This window comes from Protopterus annectens, chromosome 13.part0 (assembly GCF_019279795.1).
Source record: "Protopterus annectens isolate FY-2018-M chromosome 13.part0, PAN1.0, whole genome shotgun sequence".
NCBI lineage: Eukaryota > Metazoa > Chordata > Ceratodontiformes > Protopteridae > Protopterus > Protopterus annectens.
Genome location: NC_056747.1, coordinates 834,832,632 through 834,859,093, shown reverse-complemented (window position 1 = coordinate 834,859,093; position 26,462 = coordinate 834,832,632). Strand labels below are relative to the sequence as shown.

Here is a 26,462-nt window from a genome sequence, read left to right as displayed (position 1 = left end):
AGCAAGTGCTCGGACTCCCACTAGCCCAGTCTCCCATTTCTACATAGCTCTCCCAGTACCTGACCCAATAACATTGTACAGCCCTAACAGAACCTAAATGCTAGCCCTAAAATTCCTATTTGGTGCCTAGCTGAAGTCCTTGCTTCCTTACCCAGAAACTCCACTTCCCCTTCCTAACTCTTAAGCCCCCAAATCAGTCCCTAATCCTAAAACTCCACCCCCTCAAACCTAAATTCTCTGATTGGTTCCCAACCCTAAAACTCCCTTCCCACTTACTAACCTTGAAACTCCCTTCCTACTCCCTAACCAAAAAATCTCCTCTTACAGCTTAACCCTTAAATTCTCCACTCCCTCCATCCCTCCCTCCCACCCCATGGCTGCTTGCTCAAGCCTCATATTCTTGTTCAAGCATGAGCAGCAGCCTACACGAGCTACAAGATGCTTGAGACAGTAGTGTTTGAATGCTTGGGATGTAAGCACTTGTAGTATTCCCATGTAATGTAATGAGAGAGGAGCACATATTGTGCCAATCTCTGGTTAAAGATCTGTAAACCTTGGAAATGCAGTATCTTTAGTAACATAAAGGAGTTTCTGAAACTTCTAACAGCCTGTGGAGCTGACCACACCAAAACGTTTTGAAGGTTTTGATAAATATTTGCAGACAGTAGACAGAAAACATCTCAGTATAAAGTCACACACATCACTCACTTCCTTAAGTAGGTAGACATAACATAATTTCTGTAGATTCAACAGTTTAAATGTTTAATGTTCTCAATCATTTAACTGCTAGAGTACGCTGTCTTCATTTTATTACAGGGACTTTACCAGAAGGCTGAGGCCCTATACGCAATGGGAAACTTTGAATACGCTTTAGTGCTTTATCATCGAGGTCATAAACTTCATCCAGTGCTGCAGGAGTTCAGACTCGGGGTTCAAAAAGCCCAAGAAGCCATTGAGAATTCTGTGGGAAGTATGTTGTAAGCAGAGCTAAGAGAGTTTTAATAGTAGTTAACATCAAAGAGTAACTGACCTCTAAAGAAAAGAAAGCAGAAATTACATTTAGGCTGTCCCTCTCTTATTTACATTCTGGAAGTAATATTTATCTTCTGCATTAAAATGAAATCTTTACTACTGATTAATGTGTTTATACTTACTGCCTATTTTTCCTCCCTGGATTCAAAATTTCAAAATGTGATGGTTTCATGGCATGACGTTTTCTTCCTGAGTGATGCCACAGCAGACCATTATGTCTTCAGGAAGGGATGAGTTAGAGGCAGATGAGTCTGAAGGAAATAAATAGGAGCATGCATTTTTTTAATTTACAAATTTTAAGTACTATGAAAATGAATACATAAAAAGTAACTGTAACTGCATAATTATGCTGTGAAAAATTTCCTTGAGGTTTCAGTAACTCTTTAGTTTTCATATATTGTAACTTTTTGAATTATCTGTATAGCATCTTCGGAAGTAGGAAGCAAAGGCTAATGACTTCATCAGAGAGTGAAATGGATGTACATACTCTTGTATCACTCACTCTCCTCTCTCTCTCTCTCTCTCACACACACACACACACACACACACACACACACACACACACACACACACACACACACAGAAGAATAGCTTTCCATTGTATTGCATTATGGTTGTAGTAGGTAATTAGTATTTGCTGTGGTACATGTAGAGTTGCCAGTTATGAGATGTGCAAAAGTAATTTAATACAGAACAAATTCATAATTATCATTTATTTTCAGTAACTTGTTAGTTGAACATTAGGAACAGAAAATAAATGGCAGGAAAATGAGTAGACATTATTTCACTTGATGCTTTATCACTGTAGTGTTTAACCACTTGTAAAGGGCACAGTAATACTTGACATCTTTGATTTTGGTCTGCTGATATACAAGCTGTCTGGATGAAATTATGAGCAAAGTAAATCCTGTGATTCAGAAAGAAGCTCAACACTGAGAGTAATTGCCTACAACAGATAGTTCAATTACTGAGATTGTGAGAAAATGTGATTTAGAGACAGCTCTGGCTGCAATGAGAAAGACTTCATTATCAGTTCATTAACATGTTAATGAGACACTCTTAAGAAACACTAGTGCTCTCCGATCTGACAGTGGTTGCTGCCTATGCATCACTTAGGCAAAGGCACTCCTTTACACTCACATACATTCATCATCAGCACATACACTCCTAGACATTCCTCTCCACACCCACATCCATCCATAAAAAAACAAGCTCGCCTGACAAAGTCCAGTCATGGACACACTCACCTTTTCACACACACATACATATGCATTTATACTCAGTATTACTTACTTTATCCCCTTACTGCAATCACCCAGACACACACACACACACACACACACACACACCTTCATTCATGCCCCTACAGACGTACGCACACACCTTCACATAATATGCATACACTAATACTCTGCATACCCCCAAGTCTTTGCTGAATTTACCTTCAGCATAACTGCTTTTGTAGGAGTGAATGGGTGACTACTGCCTTTTGATGTCAGTCATTTTTTCCTCCAACAATGAAAATGTATACAGCTGAGCAATTCTTTGAATTGCTCAGTAGTATACATCAGGAGCTGCTTGCATTTTCAGGGGACAATACATGGGTAATTACCATTACCATTAGCTGCTCCCAAAGAGCATTAGCCTACAGCTCTGCTTGCAAGACCACCCTCCTCACTGAGGCCCGTCTAAGCGTAAGATGGTCTAAGAAATGGAAGGGCTTAGTGTATGTGTGGGCAGCCACGGTGGTGTAGTGGTTAGCGTTGCCGCCTCACAGCAAGAGGTTCACTGGTTCAATTCTCGGCTGGGGTGCCTTCTGTGCGGAGTCTGCATGTCCTCCCTGTGGTTGCGTGGGTTTCCTCTGGGTGCTCCGGTTTCCTCCCACATCCCAAAGACATGCAGTAGGTGGATTGGACACTCTAAATTGGCCCTAGGTGTGAGTGTGTGCCTTCTGTGGAAGGTTGGGTGCCGGGCTGGCAACTCGACACTGTAAAACTCCACTGCCAATCATGAGCGGACAGATGATCCTCTGTGGCGACCCCTAACTGGGAAAAGCCAGAAGAAGAGTGTATGTGTGTGTGTGTGTGTGTGTATGGGGGGGGGGTGCTGTATTATGGATTCTCCTTTGCAATAAGCCTTTCTTTGGATTCCCCTTTGCATTAAGCTTTTCTGAGTCCCAGACAAAATGTTCAAAATAGCAATCAGACTGTTCTTAAAACAACATGCTTTTTGATGTGGATCAAAATCTTTACATCACCCTTGCAGGGGGCTCTGCTGCTTACAACTCTTACTTAATAGATTAACTTTGAGGTTGCTGTGACTTGGTTGAAAGGGAGATTCTTCTCCCACAATGACATTGACTCAAATAAGTCAGTTGTTACCTGTCATAAGGTGTAGATCAAATGAGCTAAAAGCAATTGTTTTAATGTCAGTTTACTTGAGAGTAAATGAAATGACATTCAGTCTGTTTCAAAAGTAGGCAAAGTCTTCACACACACTGAGTGCAAAGGACCTTGCAGACCTCTACTTAATATAATCAACTCTGAGGTCACTGCAGAAAGTAGATTCCCAACCAGTATCCTACAGTGACTTTTGTGTAATTAACTTTTGTATAGTCAGTACCTCCCTGAAGTCAGGTTTAACTCAACTCTGTGAAGAATGAACCATATGAAAGCCATTTTGAATAGTTCTGTGTTTGAAATGGCATTTGAACTGTTTTAAAAACTGCCGATGTGAAGTTCAATCTCGACGTTCATTCTTACACATGGGTTCGGAGCCGATCCATTGGCTCTGAGTCGGCCGCTTTCACAAGCTCAAGGTCTTAGAATAGCTCAAGGCCATGTCCATATCCCATGATGCTTTATGTCTCTCCTCAGAGCTAGTTTGCCACTGCAATAGATCGGAGGTTGAGAAACAGCTTGGACCAGTATTCCTTGCATTTCTTATAATCTAGATAGTTAATTTTCTACTATTTTCTCTAAAGTAGTGTGTTTTTGGCTACTTAGCCTTAGTTTTGCGTTTAGGCTTTGTCCTTGCTATATTTGACAAAAATTGTCGTCTTTAAAGAGTGGCTGCTCTTAAGCCTGTTTGGCCATATTTTTTGGTTGGTTGTTAAAACATTGTATTCCCTAGCCTGTTATAACTTTTATCAAAATTAAATAAGTTGTAGTTAGCGTGTTAAATATATTTATAGATATATTAGTACTGTAGATTTTCTGCTTAGCTTTTTGCTGTGTGTGCTGTGTTATTCGCTAATATTAGATTGGACTACCTTTTCTGGTGTGGTTTGCATTATATAGCTTTATATAGATTTGCTGTTCTGATTGGTGCATATAACTTTTTGTCTTTGATATGGCTGATCAGAAAGAAAGACAAAAGTCCGAATTTAAAAAATGTCCTAAGTGCGAGCAGAAAATGTCCATAACTGATTTGCATGGCAGTTGTGTTTACTGTTTGGGGGCAGTCCATCTCCAAGAGGATTGCTCCATTTGCCACTCTTTTAGTAGCAGGGTGTTACTGGAGCGCAGGAGAAAACTGGTGGATAGGGGTTTGCTGAAACCAGATTTCCAGGAGTCTTTGGACAAGGCTGACCAGACTTCCAAGTCATCAAAGGGTTCATAGTCCTCTAAAGTTTTGTCGGAGCCTAAGTCATCAGCTCCAAGCCTTGCTGTTAAGGTGCGGTCACCGGTTCCGCAGTCGTTGGAGCCATGCACCGAGCTGATATTTCAGAGCCGGTCCCCGGTATTGGAGCTGGTCTCCGAAACCTTGAAGTCACCCATCTTGCAGTTGGTGGTTTCTTCGATACCTTCGACTTGTTCTTTGAGAACCCTCTCCAATGTGGATGTGGACCAAGTGGTGTAGAAGCTTCTCGAGAACCTGGCACTAGCCAAATTATTATCGGCTTCGACCCAACCGGTTTCGGAGCCGAAGACCACTTTACCTGCTGTGTCTACTCCTCCTCCGAGCAAAGGTGGGCCTTCGGAGCCGAGGCCTGCTCCAGTGCTATAGGCTCCATCAACTTAGACTACTTGGGTGCCGTTCAAGGAGTCTGGGAGCTGATACTCTCTGGCCGGCCCCAGGGGGGAGAGTCGAACCGATGTGTCGGTTCAGAGCCTTCCTCTGAGCTTCGGCCCGGATGAGCTCGGTTCTTTCCTCTGGGTTGGAGCCCACTGTGTTGGCGCCGGGGAGGTTGTCATCTTCTTCAGAACCGGCTGCTTCCTCACGTCGGAGCAGTAGAGCCTTCAATGCTATGAGGAGGGTTATGTCTTCCAAGACTCCAACTTCATCAGGGCCTTCCTCCTCCTCTAAAGTGCCGCTTTCTAACTCTATATCACAGGTCCCTGTAAAGCGTTGAGACCCAGAGCCTCAGGTAGCCCCATTGGGTGACCCATATTCTACTGAGACCTCACCGGAAGCCCCCACTGATGAGGTTCCCAGGAAGAAGCTTTGCAAGAGGTGGCATTGGGACTCCCCACAGGAGTCTATTACATCAGTACCGATTTAGAGGAGTCAGAAGGGTCCCCGCGATCCCCCTCGGAGGATATCTCCTTTTCTAATATCCTTGAAGTCCTTAAACAGAGGGATGACTGGCAGTCCGTTAGCCCTACTGATGATGAGTCGGTGCTCCTGAATCCCTTTGGGTCTCAACCACCACCTTTTGGGTGACTCCGCACTTCAATGAACTAATGGAATTGGTTGCTCAAAGGGTGTGGGAGTTGCCTGATACTGTGGAACCTGTCCCTCGGAGGCCCAACAAATTTATTACGTCACCCCAAGACAAAATGTTCCTCACCAAGGGAGTGCCGGTTGATGCCATGGTGGTGGCGGTCACTAAGAAAGAGATGTCTGAAACCTCTTCTACTGTCCATCCTCCTAATAGAGATTCCAGGACTATGGACAGGTACAGGAAATGCATCTTTAGTTCTGCGACTTTTGCTATGCAATCGCTCAACTACTTGACACATTTTACCCGTCTTCAAAGAGATCTGCTAAAAGAGCTTGGAGATACTCTGCAGGGTAGTACAGATGGAGGTGTCTCTGATAATGTGACAGCCCAGCTTAATACCCTTAATTCCACAGTTAACTCGTCCATGAGGCTCATTTCTTAAGCAGCCGATGGTTTGAGTCGGACAGCGAGTTCAGCAGTAGCTCTTCAGAGACATTCCTGGATGCGCTTATGCTCCTTTGCAGAAGCCTTCAAGTCTTCCTTCGTTAATACCCCATTTGATGGCTCTTCCCTTTTTGGGCCCAAAGTCAAGGAGACCCTCACTAGGTGTGAGCAAGATGGAAAGACTCTATCTGCCATAGGAGTCTGTTTTTCTACCCCTACTAGACTGTACCCCAAAGGGCAAAAGGGAGGAAAAATGTGGTTCCAGAAGTCCCAAGGAGCTTTTCAGAATACACGCAGTGAACCCCTTTCCAGGAGCAGAGGAGTGGGTAATAATGGAAGACGCCACCCAGGCGGCAGAGGGGGTCAGCAAAATCAGGGCGACAAGGATCAATTCTTTGGTAAGCCCTACCAGCACTCCTAAAAGGAGGCATGACTGTCCTACTCTGGAGGAAGTTGGGGGTCGCTTGTCTTTGTATCCAGATGCCTGGCTAGAAATTACAAGAGATTTGTGGGTACAAAGAATTGTTACCAGAGGTTATGTCATTCCGTTCTCAGAACCCCCACCCGTACAAAGAAAAATCCCAGACATTCCACCCAGTCTCAGTGATCAAGCGGCCATAGAAATTCAAAGGCTGCAGGAAAAGAGTCATCCAGCCAGTCCCAGCATACCAAATAGGATCCGGAACCTACTTCAGGTTCTTTTTAGTTCCAAAGAAAACAGGGTATTAGAGGCCCATCTTGGACCTCAGCAGACTCAACACCTTTGTAAAGAAGAAGTCCAGATGGTCACCCTTCAATCAGTTCTTCCGTTCCTAGGAACGGGCAATTGGATGTGCTCTGTAGATCTCAAGGATGCGTACTATCATATCAAAATGGCCAGACCATCCAGAGCTCACTTGCGTTTCTGGCTGGGAGCCAGTCACTATCAGTTTTGAGCACTGCCCTTTGGTCTCACAACAGCCCCCAGAGTGTTTACCAAATGCATGGCAGTGGTTATGGCTCACCTGAGGCATCTAGGATTCTGAGTGTTTCCGTATCTGGACGACTGGCTCCTTACCGCCACCTCCAGGCATCAACTACTTCTATCCAGGGATCACACTCTCAATCTGTGCTCTCAGTTAGGAATAACTATAAATTTCAACAAGTCTGCGTTGTCACTATTGCAGCATATCTCCTTTATTGGAGCAGTCTTAGACTCCACTACCGCCATGGTAAAATTGCCACTGGACAGAACAGTCACTCTTCGAAAACAGGTATCAGACATTCTGACGAGGAAAAAAGTACCAGCATCTCAAGTGTTGAAACTACTAGGTACCATGAGAGCAATGCTCATAGCGGTTCCTCTGGGGCGTATGCACTTGAGAATTCTTCAATTGTTGCTCTTCACCCAGTGGTCTTACGAACAACTTCCAATGTCATTCTTGATAATGATTACAGATTCATGCAGAAAGAATCTTCTTTGGTGGTTGAGCAGCCATCAGGTAACAGTAGGTTGCCCATTTGTTCTTCCCCCACCATCAGCCGCGGCGACCACGTACGCTTCTGTCATAGGGTGGGGATTTTTCAGGGAAGAACAGCCCAAGGCACCTGGTCATAGACAGAGTCAGAGTTGCACATCAATGTCCTGGAGTTGAGAGCGGTGCTTTTGACGTTGCAGTACTTCCACGACTCTCTACCTCTGGGGACGATTGCGATCCAGACTGACAACAAACATGTCTGTGGTCTGGTATATCAACAAATAAGGGGGAACCAAGTATTATCCCTTATGTCAGGAGGCCCTGAGAATTTGGCAGTGGGCTGTATCCACTGGGTGCTTTCTGATAGCAATGCACATCCCTGGGAAATCCAGTGTGATCGCGGACAAACTGAGCAGAGCCATTCTGATGCTGCACGAGTGGTCCCTCAAACACGAGGTTGCGGAGATGATTTTCGCAGATGGGGCCAGCCTTGCTGTGACCTGTTGGCATCCCCCATGAATGCCAAATGCAGAGACTACTTTGCCCTGAATCCCCCACCAGGGAACAGCCCAAGGGATTTGCTCGTACACGATTGGCCCCTGGGACTTCTATATGCCTTTCCACCAATTCCCCCGATTCCGAAATTCTTGCAGAAAGCCAAAGCCCTGGGGAGGATTGTAATTTTAGTAGCCCCGTTTTGGCCTCGATAGATTTGGTTTCCCTTCCTTCGACTCTACCAACTGGAGGAACCTTGGATTCTGGACCCAGTTCCATATCTACTGACACATTTGTCAGGGGCCCTTCATCCTTCTCTTCATTCCCTCAAATTGACAGCTTGGCTGCTCCAATTCTCAACTTAGCCAGGTCACACGATTTTTCATCGGAGGTACAGCATATTCTTGTATCTTCTCATAAAGCTTCCACCAGAAAGTTGTATGTCAGCAAATGAAAGCATTTTGCTTTTTGGGCTTCCCAAAATAATATTGACCCTTATGTCGCCCCAATTGCTAGCATTTTGAAATTCCTGACTAAGCTTTTTTGTGAAGGTGCTTCAGCTGCCACTGTAAGAGTTCATTTGGCTGCAATGTCGAATTTTCACCTCAGATCTGAAGGTACTAACCTAATGTCTCACAGACTATGTAGGGCCTTCTTAAAGGGTGCCATACATCTTAGACCGCCTGTTAGACAACCTTTTACTCCCTGGAATCTAAATTTTGTGTTGTCACGGATTAGTCTTTCCCCCTATGAGCCTGCATCATCCTGCCATTTAAAATTTCTCTCTTGGAAAACAATTTTCTTGGTAGCCATTACCTCAGCGTGTAGAGTGTCCGAACTTCAGGCCCTATCAAACCCCCATATTTGGTGTTTCATCCCAACAGAGTGTCACTGAGGACTAACCCTTCCTTCCAAAGGTGTGTTCCGAGACTAACCTGAATCAAACTATTGAACTCCCAACTTTCTTCAGTAACGATTCTAACAAGTTGGAGTATATGTTGCATAAGCTTGATGTTCACAGGCAATTAAGATTCCATTTGGACAGAACAAAAGAATTTAGAAAATTTGAACAACTCTTTGTTTCTCATGCTGACACTAAGAAAGGGCTACCAGTATCCAAAGTTACTCTTTCCAGATGGTTAACTGACTACATAAGATTTACATTTTCCTCAGTGAATCAACCATTAGAACATGGCATGAAAGCGCATTCCACTAGGGCTGTTTATGCTTCCTCAGCTTATGTGGCCAGGCTGCCTTTGGACACTATATATGGAGCTGCCACTTGGTCTAAGCCGCATACCTTCATCACGTATTACAAAGTAGATAGGGCCTTCAGGGACAGGGCTTCCTTTGGTTCCACTGTCCTCAGGAATATACTCCTGTGAGCCACCCAGGTTTAGGGTGCTTGGGACGCTACCCATGTGTAACAATGAACGGCGAGATTGGACAACTTCACATAAAGAAGTTATGTACTTACCATAATGTTCCATGTGAGTTGTTCATCTCGCCTTCATTCTTACATTCCCACCCACCTTACCCCTCCAGGTTTCTCGAAGAACGAGTAAGACTTGCGCCCTGGTGGTCTTGTTCTAGGATTTCTTACTCAGGCTGGAGTGCCTTTTATGTGTTATGTATTTAACTGCTGGAATCAACAAACTAGATCTGAAGTGAGACAGAGAGCATCATAGGATATGGACATGGCCTTGAGCTACTCTAAGACCTTGAGCTTGTGAAAGCGGCCGACTCGGAGCAGATGGATTGGCTCCGAACCCATGTGTAAGAATGAAGGTGACATGAACAACTCACATGGAACGTTATGGTAAGTACGTAACTTCTCTTTTTTTTTTTTTTGTGGGATCGAAGTTCGTCAATCCTTCCATGCAAGGAAATGCACATATGGAGCCCGTACTTAATATACTTGATTGTGAGATCACTGACAGCATTGTCCTGTGTCAGCAAAAGTGTATTTTCAAAACCGAAAAAAGAAAAGCACATAGCCCAAGGTAGCTCCGAAAAGCACGTTTATTTGGAGGTCACAGGTACAAGCAAAAGCAAACATAAACACCTACAAATTCAAAGTGCGTTTTCATCAATGTAGACTTTATCAGATGCAAAGGCAGAGTCCCACACAGTCAATTTGAATACCTCTGCCTCGAGCAGCTGTAGAAAGTTTTGTGCTGCCTTTTCTTCCTGCTCGCATAGTACTGGTTTGTAAAGTCAGCTGCTCTTGTGTGTTTATGCTTGCTTTTGCTTGCACCTGTGACCTCCAAATAAATGTGGTTTTCGGAGCTACCTTGGGCTAAAAGTGTATTTTCATCCAAGTGTGTGTGTTTACATTAGTCATTCATATGTACCTATGATTCCTGACATACTGAATTCCAGACAAAGTTTCCATAGTTCTACAAAGTGATAAAGCACTCACTCTTGAGCTTTACAGTGCTGTTTTCATTGACTAAGATATTACTTTAATTAATGAACTTGGTGCTTCCGCGCAAAATTTATTGAGGTTTTCCTTTCATCAATTTATCAGAGAACTTTAGTCCCACCTGCATCCACTGATTAATTTTTTTGCCTTTTTATGCATGGCAGCATGGGAGTATGATCTTTAACTGGTTGGGTGCCCCATCTGCAAAGGTAATAAACTATCGTCTAATGTCACAATTTTACCTCATCAGTATGTGAGACAGGTGGATCCAGCAGGTCTGTCAAGACTGTTGTCAAGGAGCTTAAGTTACCCCCCCCCCACCCCCGCAGCACTCTCACCTTAACATTGTGACAGTATTACAGCTCAGTACAGGGAACATGTGCATGTATTTATGTTATATAGTTTGTCAAATGTATTTATACAAACATAGAGATGACTTATTTTCATAGTTAAAGTATGAGGGGGAGCTCATTAATTTTTGACCAGGCTGAATTCTATCACATTTGTCTCTTAACCAAGGACTAAAAGATATTCTAAGAGAATATTTAGACATCTGTCCTTATGTTGAGGGTGATAAATATTTACTACCAAGTGAAGAAAACCAAAATCATCTATATTTTCCTCCAACCTACAAGTGCCCTCTGTAAACATCTAGTCCGGTTCTTGTCCTATGTTGAGTTTCTTAGGGCAAAAAAGAATTTACATTAGACCCCATCCTTTAGCTCAAATATTATATACAGGTTCACTCACTGGACTTAAATCAGATAAGATTTTTCTTATTATTGATCAGTGCTCTGATCCGGAACTGCATTTGAATATGGCACAAGTCCTCTAGGAGAAAGAGGCTTGTTTCATTTTTGTTTCTGATATTTTACAAGTACATAGGTGCAGCAGTAGCGTTGTTTCCACACAGCAATAGGTTTTCCCTTTGATTCTTGGCTGGAGCTCCTTCTGCATGTCCTGCCCGTGGTCGAGTGGCATTCAAAAGACATGAGTAGAATGGGCGTGCCTTCGCTGAAGGTTGGGCGTCGAGCTGGCACCTCGGCACCCATAAAAAAATCTACTGCCAATCATTAGCAGACTGGAGTTCTGCTGTGGCGACCCCTAACCAGAAAAAGCCGAAAGAAGAAGAAGCCTCAACAGTGAAGTAAATATGAAGTATTTATTATAGGACCTAGTTTTTTCCATGTTTTCAGCTTTCATATATTTATGTACTACTAAATTGTACTGTTTACTTTTGATTTTTGAAATGTCTAAGTCTTTCACTGACTATTAGTAAGAATGTTTAATTGTGGCACTTTCTAATTGGTTAAGATTTGTTGTATTTAACTAATATACTTTTCTTTTTTGTTACTTCATAATGTAAAAAGGCATAGAGCCAAGATGCTGATTATATCTATGTAATAAAGACTGAATTTCTTTGGACTTCTGTTGTGTTTCTGAAAATATTTGTTATGTTTTGTTTAGAAGTCTTGTGGTGGATTTTTGTTGCAACAGTGTTTATTCCACTTCTCAGCTTTCTTGCCTTTTAATGTGAAACTGCACAACGTGAAATTCATATGTAGGACAGAGAGATACAAAGTTGCAGCTTATCTTTAGTGCTAGAGCTTGTCCTATCAGTCTGGATGACAATGATATTTCATCTATGGAACTTGAATTAGAAGAGTTATTGTGTAGTTTACAGTTTAAGTTACATACATTTGCCTGTAATTTCACACACATTACTTTGTTACAACATTATCTACTAAAGGAATGTGCCCCACAAGGTTTAAGAAACTTTACCTAGCCTCTTTTTATATCTGACAAAGAGCTGTATTATTTTGAATTTATAAAAATCTTAATCAAATAAGACAGTCTACAATGGGAGGTCCTTACATCTACATCTACAGCTACATATTGAGTTTGCAGGATGAAATAATGGCTCTTCCAAATGTAAATCAACTACATGTGCAAGATGAAGTTGAACAATTACCTGAGTAGTTTGTGAAATATGAAAAGGAACTCATCAATAAAAAGAAGAAAAAACTGACGTGATATTAGAAGGATTTTTCAGAGGGCAAATGGTTTCCATGGTCAGTGAAAACAATGCCAACAATGTCATCAATGTCTCCGAGCTGTGGTAAAAGATTCTAGGATGAAACTCCAAAGTAATCATGCAGACTAGAGAGGTTGTTGACTGCAACTGAGCTACAAAATATAAGTATCTTGATTTTTTTTTTATTATTTTTACAGATTACTGTTTTTACAATTTAATATATATAAAGCACTTTGTCTATTCAGTATCTTCACAAATCCTTATCTGTTTAAAAACTTTCATTTGTCTCTGTTAGTGCTTGCTGTCTTGGAGGCTATTGTGTAAACTGAAACATCTCCTCTGTGTAATTATCTCTTGGCTAGTGGGGCTGGTTCTTTTGTGTTCTTGTAAATTTTTATTTTCACATGAACTGGCATTACTGAATGAGCACAAATTAAGTATCACTTGTTATCTTTAAAACTTCTTTTCATTTATTTAAAGCTTGTCTATTCGTGAAACTTCAAAATCTCCTCTGTTTAAAACTTTCATGGCTGTTGCTTCTGTCTTGTATATAGTAAATGACTTCCCGTGATCTCCTTGGCTGTGCGCATATGAAAATATAGTAAATGTTTTTTTTCACAGAGTAGTTTTACATTATAAAAAAATGTATCGTTTTGAATCCTTCTAGAAACGTTTTATTTATTATATAAAGCTTGTCTTCAGTTCTCCAAACCTTCTTTAAATTTCTTTGTGCTGTGGGCTGGTTCTTGTGGTTTGTAAAAAACGTTCTGTCTTGACAGTCAGGCTAGAGAGGTTGTTGTCATTGGCTTAAAAAAAATTTTTCTTTTGCACAGTCAGATATGGTTTTGACTTCAACTATAAAAATTGCATTTATCTTTACAAACCTTACTGTTTAAACTTTCAATTTATTAAGCTTCTGTCTTTAGTATGTTCAAAATAATATCTCTTGAAATTTTTTGGCTGTAGGGCTGTCTTTTGGCTATGTAAAAAAGAACGTCTCTCAATTCCTGTAGGGGTATTCATGTGCTCAAATATAATAAGTGCTTTTTTTATCACAGTTACTGTTAATTAATGAATAAACTTTGCTAAAATATAGTACTAATCCTTTTGTTTTAACAGTTCTTTTGATATTTTCTTAAGCTACTTTAACTGAACAATCCTATGTATTAACACTTGCTTGGGGCTGGTCTTGCTGTCTTTAGGAAATGTAAACTAAACCATCCTCGAATATTGGTGTGCGGCCTGTTCTTTAAATTAGTAATAAGTTTTTATTTTTTACAGTACGTTGATTGTTATCAATAGAGCACAAATATATATCTTAATATCTTATTTTACAATTATTTTTCTTTAAATAAAGCCACTTGTCTTTCAGATTTACAAATCCTTTCTTTAAACTTCATTTGGGGTGGTGCTTCTGTCTTGTGCAATGAGTAACTGAACATCTCCTGTGAATACTCAGTGTTGGTCTTGTATAAAAAAAGTTCTGTTTTTCATGTCAGATAGGTTGTTACTCAATACTAAAAATTAGTCTATTTTGTATTTTGGATACTGTTTAGTTTGTATCGCTTGTAGCTTTAAATAACATCCTCTGTGAATTCTTTGCTGAGTTTTTGCTTTAAAGTTCGCTTCACACTGCAACTTGGTTGCTGCATGAGTACAAATAATATCTGTTTATATTTTACAGTTAGTTTAATTATAACTTTGCATCAATCTATTATTTTAATATTCTTTTTCTTGCTATTGACTGACATCCTTAAATTCTGCTATGGTCTGTCTTTGTATCTGCTTTAAACTTCTTATTTGTCGCTCACCTGAGAAGTCTTGGATTCCAAGTGTTTCCCTATCTGACGACTGGCTCCTGACTGCCACCACCAGGCATCTACTAATGGACAACCTCAAAGCCACCATCTCCTGGGTATTTCCCCGGAGATTACATTCAATTGGTCAAAGTCTGTCTTGCTGCCCTTTCAAGCATAAAGTTTATAGGAGCAGAGATAGACTCAAGATTGATGGGGTTTCTTCCTGCGAAAGGATCCAAACTTTACAGGGCCAAGTTCAAGCTCTGATCTCGAGATCCAAAGCCCCAGCCAGGATGGTTCTTCAAGTTTTAGGTTCTATGTCTGCCACGGTTCTTTTTGTTCCTCTGGCAAGATTACACATGAGGATTCTTCAGTGGCTCTTGTCAACTCAATGGTCCTTTCAGGATCTTCCCTCAATCATCACATCATGATTACGGAAATATGCAAAAAGGGGCCTTCGCTGGTGCCTTCAAACGTCCAATTTGGTTCCTGGAAAAACCTTTGTTCTCCCCCCTCCAGTGGTTGCCCTGCGACAGATGCCTCCCAGATAGGGTGGGGGGGATTGTCTGGGCAGGGTTCAGGGCTCCTGGCTTCCAAAACTCTTCTCCACATCAACGTGTTGGAGATGAGGGCTGTACTTCTATCCCTACAAGCCTTACACAAGTTTCTTCCTCAGGGCATCATCGCCATCCACACAGACAACATGTCGGTGGTTTGGTATCTGAACAAACAAGGAGGGACCAGATCATACCCCTTTGCAGAGAGGCCATGGGGTGTGGGAATGGGCTGTAGCTACCAACCGCTTCTTGGTAGCGACCCACATCCCGGAAAGAAAAACAAATAAAACCTATGTTTTAAAAATGCAGTATTTCAAAATCCTTGACTTTTGCCCCCCCCCCCCCCCCCCCCCCCCCCAGGGAAGAAATTTCATATTGTCTCTCTCATGCTCGATCGTGCTTTAGCTGATTGTTAACATCTGGAAACATCTCACTTTGAATTTCACTTGGCCCTAGTCGGGCTGGTTCTTTTTTTCTTGTAAAAATTGTCTTTGTAAGTGGAAGAGGTTTGCTGCAACTGGTACTTAGTATCCTGATTTTGATATTTTAAGATTACTGTTTTACAACCCTTTATATATTAAAGCACTTGCTATCTTTTTCACAAATCTTTATCTGTTTAAAAATTTTCATTTGTCTCTGTTAGTGCTTGCTGTCTTGGAGGCTATTGTGTAAACTGAAACATCTCCTCTGTGTAATTATCTCTTGGCTAGTGGGGGCTGGTTCTTTTGTGTTCTTGTAAAAAAAAAAAGTTTCTGTCTTTAAAATGCAGACTAGAGAGGTTGTTGACTGCAACTGAGCTACAAAATATAAGTATCTTGATTTTTTTTATTATTTTTACAGATTACTGTTTTTACAATTTAATATATATAAAGCACTTTGTCTATTCAGTATCTTCACAAATCCTTATCTGTTTAAAAACTTTCATTTGTCTCTGTAGTGCTTTGCTTTTCTATTGTGTAAATTTAAACATCTCCTCTGTGTAATTTTCTCTTGGCTAGTGGGGGGTGGTTCTTTTGTGTTCTTGTAAAAAAAAAAAGTTTCTGTCTTTTGCACACAGTGCAGACTAGAGAGGTTGTTGACTGCAACTGAGCTACAAAATATAAGTATTTTGATTTTTTTTTATTATTTTTACAGATTACTGTTTTTACAATTTAATATAAAAATTTTTCTATTCAGTATCTTCACAAATCCTTATCTGTTTCTTTCATTTTTTCTGTTAGTGCTTGCTGTCTTGTAGGCTTTTGTATAAACTGAAACATCACCTCTGTGTAATTATCTCTTTAGTGGGGCTGGTTCTTTTGTGTTCTTGTAAAAAGTTTCTGTCTTTTTCACACAGTGCAGACTAGGGTTGTGAAATGAGCTACAAAATAAAAAATCTTGATTTTTTTTTTTTACAGATTACTGTTTTTACAATTTAATATATATAACACTTTGTCTATTCAGTATCTTCACAAATCCTTATCTGTTTAAAAACTTTCATTTGTTTCTGTTAGTGCTTGCTGTCTTGTTGGTGGCTTTGCAGTTGCCCGCCCCTACTGTGACACACCTCCCAGTCTAGTGTCATTAGCTCATTCTGCTTAATACAAAAGAACATTTGATAAGGCCTTCTGTTCCTCCTTTTTTCCCCTTTTAAAAATAAAACAAAACTTTTTTTTTTTTTCCCTGAACCTTCTTGTGTTCTGACTGTCCTTTCAAACATTTTGGAAATATACAGTATATTTCAGAGCATTTGTTATAATTTTTTTATAACTGATTTAAATATTTTTCTGGCTTTTTGATTATTTACTGCTTAGCCTGCAAACCTGTTTATACAGCTCTATTTATTTAAAATGTTTTTTTGTTCATTAACTGTTTTTCACTTTTAAAAAATTAGTTGTTGCTTAAATTTTCCCGTAGGGTAACACACTCAAGTGCGCTAGCCGCTTTAAAAACATTTATAGCATTTACTGTCTGTTTTCTGCAAAAAAAAAAAAAAAAATCTTGTTTTCCCCACTGAACTAGAATAGTCCAGTCTTCAGAGTTTGCTGATCTCTGGGCTTTGTCTTGGTTCCTGTGCTATTCCATATCCTTATTTGGATAAAAGAAGCGCTTTGTTCACCAGTGGGAGTGGGGGGCACTGAGGGGCCCATTTGTCCCTAGAGGAGTGGTTCCAGCCAGAAACTTGTAGTCTGTTGGCCATTTTGGGAATTCCTAGCTCTTTTCAGCCCCTGTAATAAAGCCCGCGCTTTTATTCAACTCAACACAGCTCCCCGTGGTGTCCTGCAGAGTTCTACAAGCAGAGAGAAAAAGTGACTTTTCCTGATTTAAGTATTTTTTTTGGCTTTTGATTATTTACTGCTTAGCAAATGCTTTTCCTGTTCCGCTCTGCATTCTATTTAAACTGTTTTTGTGTTGATTAACTGTTTTGCACTTTTAAAAAGTTATTTGTTTTTTTACCTGTAGGCTAACACACTCAAGGGGAGCCCTTAAAAGCATTTTTAGCATTTACTGTCTGTTTTTTTTCTGTTTTCTGCAAAAAAAAAAAATCTTGTTTTCCCCTTACTGAACTAGAATAGTCCAGTCTTCAGTTTTCTGATCTCTGGCTTTGGCTTGGTTCCTGTGCTATTCCATATCCTTATTTGGATAAAGGGGAAACTTTTTGTTCACCAGTGGGGTGGGAGCACTGAGCAGCCTATTTGTCCCTAGAGCAGTGGTTCCAGCCAAAAGAGTCTATTGGCCATTTTGGGTCAATTCCTAGCTCTTTTCAACCCCCGCTATAAAGCCCCCTTTAGCGCTTTTAATGGTTTGAAATTTAAAAGGCCCCGGGAAAATTTGCCCCAAATTTTTTGAAAAAACACCATTTGGGCCAAAACGGGCCGGTTAAACAAAAAAAAGGTTTAAAAAAACTTTTCCCCCCTTCCCCTTTTGGTCCCCCCCCAAAGGGTTTTCACTTTGGCCTTCAGCTGATCGACCAAGAAATGCCATGCCCACGATAGAGGATTCTTCAGTGGCTCTTGTCAACTCCATGGTCCTTTCAGGATCTTCCCCTCAATCATCACATCATGATTACGGAAATATGCAAAAGGGACCTTCGCTGGTGGCTTCAGACATCCAATTTGGATCAAGGAAAGCCTTTGTTCTCCCTCTCCAGTGGTTACCCTGACGACAGATGCCTCCCAGATAGGGTGGGGGGGGCATTGTCTGGGCAGGCTAGTTCAGGGCTCCTGGCTTCCAGACGAAGCTCTTCTCCACATCAACGTGTTGGAGATGAGGGCTGTACTTCTATCCCTACAAGCCTTACACAAGTTTCTTCCTCAGGGCATCATCGCCATCCACACAGACAACATGTCGGTGGTTTGGTATCTGAACAAACAAGGAGGGACCAGATCATACCCCCTTTGCAGAGAGGCCATGAGAGTGTGGGAATGGGCTGTAGCTACCAACCGCTTCTTGGTGGCGACCCACATCCCGAAAGTCAAATATATTGGCAGACAAATTGAGCAGGACAATTCTCTCTCCTCACAAGTGGTCTCTAAACCACACAGTAGCAGCTCAGGTTTTCAGGAAATGGGGGACGCCGTGCTGCGACCTATTTGCAACTCCACTGAACACCAAGTGCCAAAGGTTCTTCTCCTTGATCCCACATCAGGGAGTACCAGCCATGGATGCTCTAGCACAACCTTGGCCAACAGGGCTACTTTATGCCTTTCCTCCAATTCCGCTTCTTCCCAGAGTTATTCAAAAGCTTCTCAACTGGGGTCTTCAATGATACTGATTGCCCCATACTGGCCTCGTCAGGTATGGTTTCCCTACCTGAAGAAGCATGCAGTGGACGATCCGTGGACTTTAGACCTAATTCCGGACTTGTTAATCCATCAGTCGGGACATCGGCATCAGTCCCTTCAATCTTTGAATTTGACAGCTTGGCTCCTCCACTTCCGACTTGTCAGAAGGCACAAACTAGACCCGGAAGTTGTTCACATTTTATCTTCGGCCCACAAACCCACCACTAACAAATTGTACCTTAGTAAGTGGAAGAGGTTTGCTATCTGGGCTCAACTCAAGGGCTTAGACCCTATCACTGCTCCTGTCCCAGAGGTCTTGAAATTCTTAACATCCCTGTTTAATCAGGGATCTTCTGTCTCAACTGTTAAAGTCCAACTAGCGGCTATCTCTAAATTCCACGAATCCATGGATCCTCCTTTGATGAGCTGCAGACTATTCAAAACTTTCATTAAAGGTGCGAGCCTATTAAGACCCCCAGTTTTCATCCTGCACCTCCGTGGGATCTTGATTTGGTGCTTGCATTAACATCTCCCCTTTCAACCGGCTGCTACATGCGAGTTAAAATATCTGTCTTGGAAAACTGCCTTCTTAGTTGCAATTACTTCTGCAAGAAGAGTTTCAGAGCTTCAAGCCCTGTCTATTAAGCCACCGTACTTGATTTTCCACAAGGATAGAGTATCACTTAGGCCTAATCCATCCTTTGTCCCAAAGATCTGTTCTAGTTTCTGCCTACAACAATCTCTAGAGCTACCAGTTTTCTTCCCAAAATTCTCCAATGAAGCAGAATACACTCTTCATAAATTGGATGTTCACAGGCAATTACGCTTCTATTTAGACAGGACTCAGCAACTTCGTAAGTCAGACCAGTTGTTTGTGTCCTTCTCAGATAATAAACGGGGCCAAACCATCACAAAAGCTACTATCTCAAAATGGATCAGAGATTGCATAACTCAGGCTTATTCTTCTTTGAATAAGCAACTTACAACATCTATCAAAGCTCATTCTACCAGAGCTATGGCTACTTCTATAGCTTTTCATTCCAAGCTCGCTATATCGAAATCTGTGCTGCGGCTACTTGGTCCAATCCGCACACTTTCATTTCCCACTACAAATTGGATGTGGCATCTAAAGGACGAGCATCATTTGGTTCCACGGTACTCAGGAGTGTTTTCCAGTGAGCCACCCAGGATTCAGGTGCTAGGGGCTGTCCCATCAGTCAGAATGTAGGCGAGATAGGATCACATAACATCTTTTAGTTATGTACTCACCATAACTTCAGATGTTTGGGATCCATCTCGCCACATTCCTAATACCCACCCTCCTTCCCCTGCCTTGGAGATCAGAAGAGATTGAACGGTTTTGAGTTCTACTGTTTTATCTTGTTTCATCTGACGATGTTATATAAGCAGGGTATGCATGTGTGCATGTATGCGGACAAACTAGATCTGGGGGAATGGTAGTGGTGCATCCTGGGATATAATAAGCTCAGCCAATAAGAGACTTCGCTCTTTGGCATAAGCGTGCCGAGTCGGAGCCGAGGGATCGGCTCCGAACCCATCAGTCAGAATGTAGGCGAGATGGATCCCAAACATCTGAAGTTATGGTGAGTACATAACTAAAAGTTATGTTTTGTTTAGAAGTCCTGTGGTGGATTTTTGTTGCAACAGTGTTTATTCCACTTCTCAGCTTTCTTGCATTTTAATGTGAAACTGCACAACGTGAAATTCATATGTAGGACAGAGGGATACAAAGTTGCAGCTTATCTTTAGTGCTAGAGTTTGTCCTATCAGTCTGGATGACAATGATATTTCATCTATGGAACTTGAATTAGAAGAGTTATTGTGTAGTTTACAGTTTAAGTTACATACATTTGCCTGTAATTTCACACACATTACTTTGTTACAACATTATCTACTAAAGGAATGTGCCCCACAAGGTTTAAGAAACTTTACCTAGCCTCTTTTTATATCTGGCAAAGAGCTGTATTATTTTGAATTTATAAAAATCTTAATCAAATAAGACAGTCTACAATGGGAGGTCCTTACATCTACAGCTACTTATTGAGTTTGCAGGATGAAATAATGGCTCTTCCAAATGTAAATCAACTACATGTGCAAGATGAAGTTGTGCAAGATGAAGTTGAACAATTACCTGAGTAGTTTGTGAAATATGAAAAGGAACTCATCAATAAAAAGAAGAAAAAACTGACGTGATATTAGAAGGATTTTTCAGAGGGCAAATGGTTTCTATGGTCAGTGAAAACAATGCCAACAATGTCATCAATGTCTCCGAGCTGTGGTAAAAGATTCTAGGATGAAACTCCAAAGTAATCAACAGGAAGTGAAAACTGAAAATTCTGGGAGTAGCAGTGACCATATTGTAGAACCGAAAAACTCAGTTGAACTTCCTACCTCTGAAAAAAAGCTGCTGTAAAATAAGCATTCAAGATAATAACTCGTGGAATAACACTAACAGGAACATTCTAACTTTAGGAAATATCTCTTAACAGATCACCTCAAGCATGTTATTGAAAGGTATCCATAAGTTCAGGATCTCAAACTCTAAAGTGTTTTGAACTTCACTGTAAATATTACTTTGATAACAACGAGCGACATGATTTGAACACTGATGTTTATGTACCCTGTAGATGGCTTAATTTCCAGATCATATATGTGAAACCAGTCCACATAAATTCTCCCCAGTATATTAAAGCAGTTAATGTATTACATGATGTTGTTCAAGAGGGTATTCTGCAGTATTTCTATCACATTATTAGACTTGCTGTAAGGTATAACATGACAAAGGAAAAAGTGGCTGACCATCAATAACCTGATGAGAAATAAAAAAGATACTGTTTAACCAGAGGGCAACAGAGGTAATGTGCTGGCAATGTCTAAAGACTGAACAGCTAGAGAAGTGTTATGATTTGTTGAAATATACAAATCAATATATGAAAGTATCTGAAAAGTCATTACCTGAGAAACAGAAAAAGCTCCTAATATTATTGGATAAAGCAGAAGAATAAAGGTTTGCTATCTGACAAACATTTAGAAAAAATAACATGCCAGACTCCACCAAAGCCTCCATTTACTGAAGGTCCAGAAAAGTCAGTATCTTTTCAGGAGACTCAGACTTTCACGGACAGGGAGACACTTAGAAATTATTTGAAATGTCACTGATGTTTTTTTTAAATGTAATGTGCTTATATACCTCTGTTGGTCACAGGCATAGCATTTAGTCTTTATTTCATTTTTCGTAAATAAACTGTTGATACAACATTAATATATGTATGAGATAGTTGAATATTGTTTAACAACAACATTTTTTTCTATTTTAATGAGGCATCTTTTTAGAGTCAACAGACATGCTTTCCCCTGTGTTCTCTAAACCCATTCTACAAGTTACATTTCATTGATGTTTGAATATCAAGAGACATAACTCAAAACAATATATAAAAAAAAAAATTGCATCCTCACCGAAACCCCTAACTTGTATTTACCAATTCTATTGTCACACTACAGTGGGGAAAATTAAAGAAGAAAAAAAAAAAACATTGGAGTGCACTGCAGAGTTCCAGAATACAAGTGTATGTGGTTTCAACAAACTGTGATTAAAAACAAAGAAAAAAGAAAAGCCCCAAACCAGGCATGTCCAAGGGTCAGCTTCCGGTGATTTCCCCTGTCCATCTGGCGAATCTGGGCATACTGGGGCAATGCAGCAATTGCCTCATGTACACAGACAACCCTCTCCTCCTACCACCCAACACTACAACCTGTGAGAGATGCACTTACATAGCCAAAATGGAAGCAAAGCTCTCTCCACCCAAGATTGTGCTAAACAGTCAAGAGGAGAAGGTTAACACCCACACTTCACCTCAAGCAACACATAGCCCTTCTAAACCCGCACCACCACCACCATCACCAACACCCACATATAGCAACACTAAATCCACATATGCAGAGGCCCTTAACTGTAACCTGCCCAAGCAACAAAGACCTCTGAAGCTGAAACGCAAACAAACACCAATCACAACCAATGTGTCACATAGTTCACAACACCAGTGTGCCACCCAGCAACAGCCCCTAAGGCAAGACAATGTACCTAACACTTTAGTCATAGGTGACTCTATAGTCCGGCACATTGATTTCCCTCTCACCAGGTTGAATAAGGAGAAAATTAGTCAGCTGCCTGTCTAGTGCCAGGATCCGCCACATAACGCATGCACTCAAGTCACTCCACAACAAGTACAAATATGACTCTGTCATTGTCCATGTTCTAGTGAATGACTTGAGACGTACCTCCCTGGACTACATGAAAAGAGACATGGAAGAGCTCTCGGATCATGTGGCCCAGGCAGGTATGACCCTAGCCCTGAGTAGCATCCTGCCTTCGCCCAGAATGATACCACACAATATAAGGATAAAAATGATTGATTTCAACAATTGGCTAAGCTTATGGTGTCATTCAAAGGGGATCCAGTATCTGTCTGCCTGGGATGACATGATTGACAGACCACGATGCTTTGCCAGAGATGGTCTGCACCTGTCACCCCTGGGATTCAGGTTACTGGCTAAGGTTCTTGCCACCCCTATAGTGCCTTTTTTAGGCAAACTTCAAAGGACAAAACCACCACCGTAACAGGTACAAGCATGCAAAATCTGAAGGTAATGCTACTCAATACTAGAAGTCTAAACCTCAAAATGCACTCTCTGAGGATCTCCTAAAATGGAGAACATCGATATCTGTGCAGTAACAGAGACCTGGTTCAAGGCTCCAGAGAGCACCCCTGCAATACCAGGCTACAACTCTTACCACACTTTTCGCCACCAAACCAGGAACGAAACACTAAAGGTGGAGGAGTGTCAATATTCACCAAGGATATTCACACCACCAGGCTAGTTGGCCAACACAATGTGTCTGAAATTCTCCAAGTGCAACTAACACTAGGTAAGACTGCAATCCAAATTGTAGCTTGCTACAGATCCCCACCATACCCCAAGATTCTCACTACACCTTTCTAAACATACTGGAAAATATTAAGATAGAACCAAACACCCTAATACTGGGTGATTTTAACTACCCTGCCATTAACTGGGAAAACTACTCATGTCCCAACACCTTTAGCGGTTCTTGGAATTCATAAATTCCAACGCCCTGGATCAACTAATCCATAGTCCCACCAGGGGCTCCAATATCCTAGACCTGGTCATTACCAACATGGGAAATCAATGCTCCATACCTACGGTCACCCCTCGTTAGTCAGGTTTGACCATAAGCTAATCACCCTTAACATCCACATCCCACCCCACCCCCAGTAAAGAAACCACCATAAAAACTTCTCCAAAGCCAACTTCATGCTACTCAAGTCAGACAAACTTCATGACACCCATGCAGATGGGAACTGAAAGTTCAACTGCTGAATCCTACACTAAGGCACTGTACGAACACATCCACTCATGCATGAATCGTGCCATCCCAAATAGAACCAAAATGCTCTCATCCAAAAAAGGAAGCCAATCTGGTGGTCCCCTGCCATAAACAAACTTTACAACAAAAGGAAGAAACTTTTGCAGAAGAAAGGAAAATCCCAGGATGCAAAACTCCTTACTAGCCTCAGTAAGAAACTGAGATGCCTCATAAAATCCTCCAAAGCTAGTTACGAAAATAAAATTGCCAAAGATTCCAAAGACAACCACAAAGCATTCTATAACTATGTCAAGAATCTAAATGGCAATGCTCAGATCTGCTCTGAGCTAAAACAGAATGGCATTAAATATACTGATCCGAAGGATATTGCCAATATCCTGGCAGATCGATTCAGTGCCAACTTCACACCCCTCTCACCCCCTAAATGGCCCATCTCAATACCAGAAGATTGCCAAATTCCAGTAATAAATGCCACACAGGTACAAAACGCACTCTCTAAAGCCAAGAATACAGCATCCATGGGACCAGATGACATCCCGGGCTGTGTACTACATGAACTACAATATGAACTGACACCTCACCTAAGTGTCATGTTTAATCATAGCCTCACCTCAGGTTTCGTGCCCACTGAGTGGCGCAGAGCTACAGTTATCCCAATCCACAAGGGGAGATCCACCTTGGATCCCGGAACCTACCGTCCCATCAGTCTGACAAGCCTTATCTGCAAGGCCATGGAGCGTATTATCATGGAACTTATAAACAAAGACATTGGCAACCTTCAAACACTGGACCCCACCCAGTTTGGGTTTGTGAAGGGCCGATCTTGTCTCCTGAACCTGATTGACTTCTTTGAATCAGTCTCCAGAGCCATGGATAAGGGTAAGGTGGTCCACACAGCCTATCTAGACCTTGCCAAGGCCTTTGACACCATCCTCCACTCTGGAATCATAGATAAACTTACTAAGTTGGGCATTAATCCCTATGTTACCCAATGGGTTGCTAAATGGCTTACTGATAGAACCCACACTGTAAAAGTAGCCGACTCCAAATCCAGCTCCAGACAAGTGACAAGTGGAGTACCTCAGGGTTCAGTCCTGGGGCCGCTCTTGTTTGGCATCTACTTCTCTGAAGTACAGGTCAACACTAAGGGACTCTGGCTAACAAAGTTTGCAGATGACTGCAAACTGGGAGCCATTATTGAATCCCAAATGATGTGGATACTCTACAAAGGGCCTTACAGAAACAGATGCTTGGTGCCAGAGCCATGGGCTCAAGCTCAATGCCAAGAAATGTATTGTTATCCCCTTTGGGAAAAAACATGTATCCATGAATTACCATACAGGTGGCAGTACACTAAACACAGAAAGTGTGATAAGAGGCTTGGGGACACAGGTGGACAGTGGTCTCACCTTCGATAACCACATCGCCACAACAGTCAGGAAATCCTTCTATGTGGCACACCTCATCACGAAGGGCTTTTCATCCAGGAAAAAAGGAGGTCATTCTCCCACTGTACTCATCCCTCATTAGACCCATTATAGAATACAACGCCCCATTTGGTATGTACCTCTCAAGAAATCTGCAACAACTGGAAAGGCCTCAGAAATACCTCACTAAAAGAATCACAGGCCTAAAGCAGATGCCCTACGCTGACCGCCTTAAAAAAACTCCAGCTATACTCTGTTACATATCGTCTAATCAGAGGCGATCTCTGCTTAACATACAAGGCCATGTCAAACCCAGAGCTGTTGGACATCCTACACTTAAAGAAATCCCAATCCCTCAGAGCTACACGCTCCAGGGATCTAAACCTTCTCATCACAATAAACAAAACATGCTGGAGGGATAGGTTCCTGACCCAGAGACTCCCCAGACTCTGGAATAGATTGCCCATACATGTCAAGCAGAGTGCCTCTTTGGACCTCTTCAAGAGGAACCTTGACGATTGGATGGGAGAAAGGAAATTCACCCCAGGGATCTCGTCAGTCGCCCTGCTAGACAGGGGTCCAGGAAAGTAAATAATGTGGGAAGAAATAGCCAGGGAATTGTTATGGCTAGGCTTGTATAGGCCCTATGGCTGATAGCCTAGTACCAACCTATGAACCTAAGAAAATAATTTGGTAAAGATATACACAGCTATGAAGGATAATTTGCTCCAGCTATGCAAACTTGTTCATGGATCTTGTTGAAAAGACATATTTATGATGATATCTGAAGTTGTCTTTTCCACCTTTATTAAACCTGTGTTTTATCGGATCCAGCTTGCATCAGAGGGCATATCCAAAGACTTCAACTCCACAAGCTCCACCTCCTCTGTCCGTAATGCCTAACCCTAACTGGCAGAACTCAGATCTCATTTG

At 41.6% G+C, this 26,462-nt stretch overlaps 1 protein-coding gene across 1 annotated transcript in view; it reads left to right on the top strand.

Moving 5' to 3' along the window:
• Positions 1–834: 834 nt before the first annotated feature.
• The window catches only part of LOC122788365 (outer dynein arm-docking complex subunit 4-like), a 259,950-nt gene continuing 234,322 nt past the window's right edge, over positions 835–26,462 (top strand). Inside the window, exon 1 of the mRNA XM_044055442.1 lies at positions 835–970. Within this exon, the coding sequence (XP_043911377.1) occupies positions 850–970 (121 nt within the window). The 5' untranslated portion in view covers positions 835–849. The remainder of the gene's footprint in view (positions 971–26,462) is intronic.